Source organism: Rhopilema esculentum, chromosome 20 (genome assembly GCF_057945365.1).
Source record: "Rhopilema esculentum isolate cy_ngs chromosome 20, ASM5794536v1, whole genome shotgun sequence".
Taxonomy (NCBI): domain Eukaryota; kingdom Metazoa; phylum Cnidaria; class Scyphozoa; order Rhizostomeae; family Rhizostomatidae; genus Rhopilema; species Rhopilema esculentum.
The window spans coordinates 11395235-11405690 of NC_142834.1; the positions used below are offsets into that span (position 1 = coordinate 11395235).

At 36.9% G+C, this 10456-nt stretch overlaps 1 protein-coding gene across 2 annotated transcripts; it reads left to right on the forward strand.

Annotated features, from left to right (window-relative positions):
• Window positions 1-37: 37 nt before the first annotated feature.
• Window positions 38-6906, forward strand: LOC135687628 (transcription initiation factor IIA subunit 1). Of its 2 annotated transcripts, none has more exons than XM_065204232.2 (10): window positions 38-189; window positions 292-393; window positions 1247-1355; window positions 1715-1833; window positions 3363-3755; window positions 4007-4034; window positions 4160-4260; window positions 5074-5205; window positions 5690-5785; window positions 6440-6906. In XM_065204232.2, the coding sequence occupies exons 1-10, from the start codon at window positions 169-171 to the stop codon at window positions 6545-6547; spliced, it is 1209 nt and encodes a 402-aa protein (XP_065060304.1). In that variant the 5' UTR covers window positions 38-168; the 3' UTR covers window positions 6548-6906. The 2 variants fall into 2 exon arrangements, with proteins under 2 accessions (XP_065060304.1, XP_065060305.1); XM_065204233.2 differs by having other exon boundaries at window positions 5693-5785.
• The last annotated feature ends 3550 nt before the right edge of the window (window positions 6907-10456 follow it).

Below are 10456 nucleotides of genomic sequence, written 5' to 3' on the forward strand. Positions count from 1 at the left end.
CCTCTTCGATGGCGGCATAATTATTCATTTTGAAACCTGCTTCGCTGGGGGTAAACAAAGGACTTGCCTTATGTTCTGCTCTGAGTATAAAAGCCACATCATTTTGATCAAAGTGGCGGCGAGGAAGGTTGGAAAAATTTCTCTCTGTATACACTTCATGTTCATACGATGTCTGCCTCAAACCCGGTGGTGAGTTATTTTCGGAAGCACTTTTGTACAGATAGATTTGATATAATTGAAGTAAAAAGCTGCAATTTTATTGCTGAATATTTTTGTTATTTAAATTTGCAGCCGAGACTCTACAGAACTGTTGTCGACGAGGTGGTAAAAAATGTCAGGGAATCCTTTCTAAATGAAGGAGTCGACGAGCAAGTTCTTCTTGAGCTTAAACAGGTAGGAAAAAGTTATTTATATGTAAATAATGAGAAGTAAAGTCCCTTGTAACCATTTTGTTGGCAAACAAATGTCTTAATTCAAGCCCTTTCTTGCTGTCCATCTGTGTCTGCGGCGGACTAATCCCAAAGTTTTCGAAAAACAGATCGATTATTTCGAAGTTCCTAAACTCCTACGTTATAGAATTATAATGGAAATGTTTGCTGTAGAAAACATCCCTTCCTCTCGGGTTAATAATCCACTGTTTCTCTTTCGATGGTCTTCGTGCCCTCTAGCGCCCGATTCCGTCAGAAATTATCGTGAACTGGAAGCCATATTTATACAAATACGAAGTTAGCGCAAAGGATCCTGGGAAGCCAACCGGTCAGATGACGTATTTCCGCTGGAGGGGATTCGTTTCAATCCTGCCACTCGCAGGACTTTCTACCTGCAATGAGTGGGGGTTTTGGAAGGCTGTTTTAAAGACATATTAGAGAATTGACTAATCATTTGTATCTATAAATTCTGAGAATATTTAGTTAGATTTTTGGCAGTTGTTTAGTTCATCCATGTTGTTCAGCTTATAGTGGCAGCAAAAGTACTAATGAAAAAATGTCCATCCCAAATGCTAGGGTTAAAAAATGATTGGAGGGAAGTTGAAAAGAATACCCGTTTCACAAAGCATCAAATAATGGTTGTTATCTCTAAGATTAATTTCAAGGTTAAGTCCATTCAGAGATAAAACAGCTAAAAGTACTGTTTTGGAGAATCATAATTTTACTTTAAGAAACAGCATTCGGATTGGTACTGTTTTACATAACCCAACAATAAATTTAACAAATCTAAATTGAATTTATTTTTTATTTTTCTACAGCTTTGGGAAAGCAAACTGCTTCAGTCAAGAGCGATAGATTTTATGCCAGCTGATGCCTCTGTAAGAGTGAATATGAACCTCACTTATCCTCTAACTATGCCACAATCAAGTAAGTGATTGCTTTCCTAATTCTTTATAACAACTCTCTTAATGTTTTATTCTTGTAGCATTTGCAAGTCAAGCGAGCATGTATTTGACTTTTGCAGGTTTTGAAAGGGGGCAAAAATTCAAATTGCTTCTTTATCTTTGCTTAAAATCTCAAACTTAACATTTTTTGTAATAAGAACTGAAGAAAATAACATAATGATGATAACACAGGAGAAAGAAGTTGACAATAAAATGAATAAGATGAACACAAAGATATCAAGACAGGTTGTTATTTGGCTAGCACAGTTACTACATCCCTTACCTATATAAAGATGGCATTCGTATCATCACAATTTTTTTTCTATAAAAAACATTTTTCAGGTGAACAGACTAGAGGCCAGAAAGTTGCAGTTGCTGGACAGATAGTCCAAGCTGATAATGGAACAGGGCCAATGGTGTATGTCAGCCATCACCCAACTTTAGCCAATGTTCAACAGCTGGTTGGTATCCTATCATATGTTGAAATGATTTTAGGTGCTATGTCAAATTCAGCCAGCCTTTTGAATGAAACCAAAGATAAATTTATTGTGGAATTTACAAATATAAATTTTGCCCATGGAGCTAATTTGCCCCCCCCTCGTTCAACTCTAGATCTTTGTCAAAAATCATTTGGTTCCCTGTATGGTATGTTTTGCATCTGAGCCTATAGTACTATAAAGTATTTTTCTGATTGCTTCGGTTTTATTGTGACAGTAAGTTGAGAATTCTATTATATAAGAAAGTTATCAAGAGTTCTAATTCAAGGTGGATTTTTCTTCCTTAGTTTGAATACTTTCACTTAAGCCAGCATATTAATACTATCGCTTTGGCCATTGTATTGAAATAAGCACCAATGAGGAGTTCAAGCAAAACCTCCAGTAGTAGGACAGAAAGTGTCGATTCTAGCCTTAGAAATCTGGGGGGGGGCTAACCGGGGACCAAACTTTCAGTTATAGGAGCCAACGCTAGCTATTACTTTGGGATCCAATAGAATGTAAAGCAGTGGTGGCGCGGTGGTTCAAAATTAGCTAGCTACAAAGCACTGGTTCTTAGCTCTCCATAGATAAGTATGTCCTTGGTACAGCTCTATCGTGGCTGTTATCATTATGCCAAATAGTTTTATTAGTGGTGTAAGGAGCAGCTGTGTCCCCTAGGAAAAATAACAAAGAAAAATTGTTGCTGAGGGCCTCTAAAGGTTCGGGACCGTTTGTTATTTGACTAAAAGTAACTTTGTTCTGTTACTCCACTGAGTTTTATCTGTTTAACAATAATGCATCATGAACATGGTTTTCAACAGAAGAACTAAACTTGTAAAAAAAAAGTCTATTAGCTTTGTGAAGTTGATTGGTAAAATTTTTCCATAGTAGTTATGTCTTATATCCAACCTCCATGAGATCAAGCAAATCATTCTGTTACACAGAATTTCAAGTCATACAATTTCAATAAGCAATAGTAGATTGCCAAGGTATACTGGGACGCAATGTGGCTGACCCTGCGCAAGAAGGTTGGATCTTCGTGATAATATATAGCAAATATAGAATTTAAATGATTGTCAAGAATGAATTTTTCTTCGTAACTACAGAACTCTTGGTAACTCTTGGTTTTTACTTGATAACTTATTAGAAAGGAGCCAAGATTTTATAAATGTCCACCTCGGTTAAAAAAAGGAATATCGGGGCCTCTAGTTTGTTAAATAAATGCAGTAAAGATCGCATTGAGGAAAATAAAGAGAGCAACCCTAGCAAAGTGAAAAAACGATTGAACAGCTTCGGCAGAAGACATTGAATTTTCAATATAACCTTTTGAAAAAACTGGGAGGGGGGGGGGGCAAAACAAGAGGCAAAGAAAATTTCTGCCCCCCCCCATCCCCCCTAGAAACGCCATTGAGGACAGTTCTTTTCAAGTTAAAGCAGGACAATGTTTTTGATCAGTAGTATGATATAATTTAAAACAAATTAATTGCAAAAGTTATTAAAATATCCTAAAACAGAGTGCCCCAGCAGCACAAGCAGCATTAGCAATGCAAGGAGCAAGTCGTGATGTAGGGGTGTCTTCTGGTGCTACCAGCACAGTCCAGCAAATCCAAAACTCTCTTGCCCATCAGAGTCAACAAAGCAAACAGCAACAACAACAACAGGTGCTTCAGCATCAATTCCAGCTTCAACAACAGCTACAACAACTCCATCGACACCATATCCAGCAGCAGCAACAACAGCAACATCAACAACAGCAACAACATATTCAACAACAACAATCTCAACAACAAAAGATCATTTCCCAGCATGCAGTTCAGCAGCAGCAACAGCAACATGGGAAACAACTTCAACGTGTTGAACATACTCAGAGCTCGCAGCAGCAGCAACAGCAAAATACTGGAATACAAGTATGTGATTGGCTTTTTGGACCTTTCTTCTCTCTGTTAAACAGGTTTTAGGCCCTCAAGAAAGTGAACATAAAAAATTTTCCTAAAGTATTTCTGGTAGTCTTATTTCAAGAACACAGCTTTATAATTTTGCTGGAAAATTTTTCATAGATTTCGTGTGCAGAAAGTTGAAAATTGCTTTTTTGGATAATTAGCTTGTTATTTTTCCTCAAATTCTTCCTCAGAAATAAATTTTATGAATTCTGTTCCAGGTTTTACAAGGAGAGCCCTCAACTACTGGTAAGTAATATTTATTCATTTTTTCTATTTTATCATTCGTTTTTATTTTTCTCTATATTCTTACAAGATTATGATTACACTTTTTATCGGTTATTGTTGATTCCCCTTCTTTCCTTAATTTGCAGTTTTTGGGATATCGGCCGGTGGCAGAGGACCCAGGGTAATATACACACAACCAGTACCACAACAGCAGACACCGCAACAACAACGAATCCTTGCATCAAAGGTAAGTTGCTGAAACTGTAAAGGACAAATTATATTTTCGTCTTTTGTTAGAAAGATTAGTATACAGCTCTCTTCCTTTAAGCTAAAATTTTGCTACTAATTCACATCTTTATTGTTACTTAAGTTCCATCAACGAGCATTTCCACCATAAGACGCTCTCAAGGAATAGGTGCTTCATCACAGCCCACCGTAACTTTTGCCACGGATGTTTTGTGATATAAACCGTTTACTTTTGTTTCCGTTTTCCCTGATTCGCATTTGCCTTTGTTTCATTATAAGGTTCTTAATTGCAGAGAAAATTTGAAAAAAGGTTGTTAAAGTAACAATTTATTTAGTTTGAGTTTGAGTATTGCTTAAGGAAAGGATTTTGGATTATCAAATTGAAACACAGAGGGTTAGTATTTCAATATATTAAAGGTCAGAGAGACAAAGATAGGGCTCTTTCACTTACTTTCATTATTTATAATTACCTTATGACCAATTTACAAGAAATTGATTTTCAGCATCAGACCCTGACATGTTTTTATAAAACTGCATTATAAAAGTTTCATCCCAATGCAAACGAATCATAGTTTTACATCCTCAAGTAAAAGTTCCGTCTTCAAATAAAATCAGAACTGGAAAGAGTTTTCAAGCGTTTGCATTGCGAGTCACCTCATCATTGTTTTCGAGTGGTCTTTCAAATGTTTTCGAGGTAGAAGTGCAAGGAAGTTATTACATTTTCCTCGGACAACATATTCATGTGACCAGGGGGTCTGAATTTTATCAGTGAGTATTGTGTTATTTAGAGTAGCGATTTGCGGCTGTGTTTTAGCAAATTATTCAAGTTGATGGTGCAGGCGACAGCAGCAGTGATGATGATGATAATTATGATGACTTCGATCAGTATCCAATCAAAGTTGAATCAAGGAACGAAAACGACAGCGAGGCAATTGATGGAGATGAGGTCAGTTGTTTTAGATGAAGCTTCTCGTTGTTTTTAAAGAAGAAACCACCTTTTTTCAAAACAATTACTTGCCATCGATCAGGTTTTGATAGAGCGAAAATCGTTTTTGATGCAAAGGGGATGAGCTGTTAACTTGAAAATAAGCGTATTAGAAATTTCTTTTGGGCCTAAGTTTTCAGGTAGAGAAACTTTTGTAAAAAAGCTTAATGTTACATTATTTGGGTTCTACTCTACGTTCCAGTGTAAAATAAAAAAAACTGTATGAAAATTTTCGTTCGATTTTTTTCAGCCAATTATAATTTCAGCGTATTTTGATTACTTTCCTCGATACCCAAACTTTTATAAGCAAGTTGCTACTAGGGTGAAATATGTTCCTATGTATAGAACTGTCATTATTTTTAGGCTGTTTGTAAAGGACTGTTTTTGTTAGTCTGAAGAATGTAAGAATTTTTTTGTAACAATCGAAAGAATGAATTTATTTCAGCAGGATGAGGCCCTCAACACAGATGACGATATTTCAGACGAGGATCCAGCTGAGCTCTTTGACACAGATAATGTCGTTGTATGCCAGTATGATAAGGTATGTTATGTTCCTGCAAATTTCATAATAGTCAGAACTCCTAGGAGTAAGTTGTTCGTCCTTGCAAAGTGTTTAGTTAATTTTTGTGGCAATTACAATTGTTTCTGTGAGTTAGATCAAGATACTGCCTGACGCCAGCTGCAATATGTAGACCTAGTTAAACTTGTCAAATCTGAAATAAGTATTACTGCTGCTTTGTCTTGGTTTATGTAGTTTAGAATCAAGACAATGTTACAGTGATTAGATAAGATGGGAGGTAGTGTCTTTTCGCCCATATCTTTACCATATTTTCGCCCATATTTTGCATAGATTCAACTATTTTTCACATTATATTATTCTTAGATAATATGGCCTAGACCCTATTATTCTAAGAAATGTTTTTCTGATGTCTTATCGTAGCGCCTCTTTTGTGTATAATGTATAACAATAATGGAGATAACATGTGGTTGGCATACCATGACCCACGAGAGAGTATGCCCTAGAGTACACGAGTCCATTAGAATCTGTCATACAAGAAGCATCATCAATATCAAGTGACGAGTCTCGTTATCATGGTCATTCAATTCAGAGAGAGGTTGCAAAAGTTTAATGGCCTGTGTTCCTGGCTCCTCAGCTTGTCGCTAAGGATATACATTTCCTGTTTTCTTATTTCAGATTGCCAGAAGCAAGAATAAATGGAAATTTTACCTGAAGGACGGGATTATGAACTTGAAATCAAAAGATTATGTATTTCATAAAGCAAATGGTGAATCTGAATGGTGAAAATTCGCAGTAACGGTTCACGATGATTTGTTAGTGTAAATGTAGATTTTATCGGCATAGTGATGACGATTTTTCTGTTCCTTCCTGGAGCAATACTCTCAGCGATATGCCGTGAAGATGGTGGAGATAATTCGTGACTTGGCTGTCTTCGGTTTGCTGACATTTATACGAGAATTTGACATTGTCTTAGTTAGGGATTCAGCGAGCATTTGTTTAGACTTTGTTGTTTGATTGAAAGGGGTGGGAAAAGCGCAGTGCGCACTCGATAACTATTGTAAAAAGAATATCGGTATAATTTTTGTTGTCTTGATATAATTGTGTTATTTCAATTCTTCTAAAAGAATTATCTAAAGTAGTAATCGTTTTGCTTGTAGTTTTTTTGCTATAGCTTTGCTTTCTACAACAAAAAAGGGAAAAAAGAGAGCTATTGCATGTTTTTTGAAAGAAACAAATTTTGCATGCTTGTTGAGAGTAGAAGATTTTCGATGAAATCTCTCATTGTAATGGTCGAACTTTACCTTACTGCAAACGAGTTCAAATAATTCTTTCTTCCGAGGTGTCTTTTCAGTTTTCCTACATTGCTTGTTTACGACATGCTCTTTGGCTGCTGTAGCATGCAGGCATTGTTTCTATGTTTGTACCCACGGCTACTTTGGCACTCACTTCAATTCGATTTGTAAAGAAAGGGCGATTAGGGGGGGGGGTTATCCTAGGGAAACCCTAGAGATCTAGAGATCGACGTAACCAAACAGAGCAAATCACCGAATCCATCATGCCATTGCAGTTAAGTTCCAGCATCTAACTTTGATACAAAATTGGGAAAACCGTTTCAGGTATAAATAATTTTAGCAATTAGGTCGCAGAATCCGGATAAAAAATTGAATATTTTATTCACTAGTAGCAACTGGTAAATTCGTGTGAAGTTTCAGCATAAGTACATCAACTTTTGCAACTCCCTTTGCAATAATTTGGTTTATTTACCTCTGTATATAGTTTGTTCACTTCCATATATTTTAACCGTCGATCTTCTTTTCTTTTTTTCTCATACTTTCTCTTCTATTTTTACCCATATTGGTCCTTTTCAACCATTTCTATTTTGCTGTCTTTCATTTTCTCCACCGCTTCCCCTTCCTTTCCTATGTTTCTTTACCTTGCCAACTTTCTGTTATTTATCTCTCCTTTCTTTAGAAAAAGTTGCATGTATGATCGATAATATAATTTGCCTATGATATTTAAAAGAGACCTTGAAACAGTAATAAAGATATTTGTAGATATGCATTCTCTTTGCTTCTCCTTGATTTTTGGCCCTACCAGTGGATGCTTTTGAAGGGGCAAGGTACTGGTGCCAGCCGCTTGGTGGAGCCAAACGCTTGGTGTTGTCAGCCACTTGGAGACAAAATAAAGAATTAAGACCATGTCATTTTCACTGTCATATAACGCCCTTTTATCATTCTTTTAATAAAGTCAATTTTAATATCATGGAATCGTTTCACAAAAAAATTTTCCAAAACAATACCCCTCCCATATTCTTTTTCTTGTCAAATTTTGTAGAAACACAAAGTTGTCTCTCCGCCCCTCAGTATCCTCCTAGGGTTCGGCCTTGTACTGGAAAATATTCGACTACAAATCTTACTTTCAATGACATGGATGATTTAATCCGTGTACAAAAGCTCAAACTTACACATTTTGTCTGTATACGGTTCATATCCATGCTATCGGACATAAGGTTTTCAAAGGAATTTGTCGGTAAACACTTAATCGACGGGGCGAACGGGAAATCCAAAAGAAACTTGCAAGCAGACATATTGAGTTACGCACACATTACGTTTTAAGACAGTGGGCAAACAAGGGAAAGACATTGTCAATTGCAGATGTCGATGCTCGTTTTCATGGAAAACACGCCAAAGCATTGTCCTTGCTGTAAATGAGAGCAAGTTGGCGGTATACAATGATTTATAATTAAATTTTTATAAGCTAAATCAGCAAATCTGACGCGTATGGAACATCTTGCAGTATTGATAAGATGATGCGCTAAAGGTTTATGCCTAAGTTCTGCAATATCTTCCAAGATTGGTCCATACTTTGAGCAAAGGTTGATAAAACTGTGAAGCAGTATTGCAACAGCATGACGTCAAATGTTGTAGCGGAGGCTGATAGTGGAATGCTGTTTTTACAGAAAATGTTTTAGTAACAACCAAAATAGATACGAATCTTTATTCAAATTGAAGCAGCCCTACAATGAAATTTTTGTGCTAAAGGCAATGACCAACAGAGAAGCCAACGAAACCACTGCTTTAGTCAACCATTTAAAAGAGTCTTGTTTTCAAAAGATAAATGCGATTTACGACAATATTGGTCAGAGGTTGTGCGAATTTAGGTCGAGACGAGATTACGTTGCTAAATGGTGTGACCCAAATCACAAGCAGTTTTAGCGAATTTTTGACTTGGATTATCAGAAGGCGAATTCACTGAGACAAATTAGAGATATTTATACGATATTTGGTGGTGGAAAGTGGTATATCTCGATTATTTTTCAGCGGGAAACGAGAAAGTTCTGATTTGTGGTCAAACAAAAGAAGTAGGATGACAGTGAAAAAGCTGAATTTATCAAGAAGTTGTGTTGTGAATGATCTGACTACTGTGAAGATGTAGAGCTTTTTTTGTAAAAGAACAGAAGGGGAACGAAAACCTTTACAGGAGCTAGTTATTTTCAAAACAAAGGATTATCACAATATGGCAGCGAAAACAACGTGCAGTTTGGAAACAGCCAAGCGCTCTCGGAGTCAAAATTCGATTTTCAGTCAAGACAAAAGTAAAGACGCTTCTCTTAAATCTACTACAAATTCGGCTTTACTGAATGATTCTTTTACTTTACCTGGTATGAGGTATAACAAGCTAAAGCAAAGAAAATCTAGACTCCCAAGGCCATTACGACTGCCGAAAACTTATCAGCCTCACCTGTTGTCGCCATTGCAAGAGCAGATGCTTGCACAGAGATTGAGCAAAGTTCCTGAAAGATGGAACGAAAAGTATGTGGAAGAAGCAGAACAACGAAGAATGTTTGTTGCCAAACGTGTGACTCCGACCGAAGCTGAACGGATTGTGCGGCAACTGTCCGCAACCCCAAAGCAGGAGGAACCCAAGAAAGATATTGAAGAGCATGACAATTTGTTTGGGTTTGAGCAGGAGCATGAGCCTAACAGCAACGAAGAAAGAAAATTCGACGAAAATGAGGTAGATAGATTGGTACAGAGGCTCACTCAAGCCAGAATTCGCAACCGTAAAGAGAGCAATGAAGATATTTCTCAGCCAACAATGCATGGTAAAGTTTACATTACAAAGAATGAAATGAGCCAACTTACCGAGAGATTATCCAGACCAAAATCTCATGTCGACCCCGAGGACGAGCAACTAAAACGGGATAATTGTTCTCGGTATAAAGGAAAGAAGATGGGCAAAAAGGAGTTGGAAAATTTTGTGCAAAGAATTTCACGCAATGACGCTAAAATTGATGTAAAAGAAGAACGTGGGAGGAAGCAGCAGTTGGGATATTTTGCAGTGTGGACTCCCTGTGATGCCGATTTCGCAAAATGGCGTTTGGTGAACCGGGAGTAACATCTTGATATAAGAAATCAATCTTTTCGAATGCCCTGATGGATACTTTCTTTTACGAACTTAGTAGGAATTGAAATGCAACATAATGTATCGAATAATCTGTTTAAATAACTCATGTTTGCCTAAACACCTAGGACACTGGAAAGCAGAGTTCAGAAAACATTACGGTTCCACAGGTGTGGGCCGGAGGAACGTTATGAAGTAGCTTTGAGGAAAGCCAAGGCATAAATTAATAAAATTCTAAAAATGGAAAGGAGTTTACCGCATTAATACTAAACCATATATGATTTTACT

Coding starts and splice junctions, on each gene's coding strand:
- LOC135687628 (XM_065204232.2), top strand. CDS start 169: ATGTCTGCCTCAAACCCGGTG. Junction 1,356..1,714: donor TCTAACTATGCCACAATCAA/GTAAGTGATTGC, acceptor AACATTTTTCAG/GTGAACAGACTAGAGGCCAG. Junction 5,206..5,689: donor AGGCAATTGATGGAGATGAG/GTCAGTTGTTTT, acceptor AATTTATTTCAG/CAGGATGAGGCCCTCAACAC.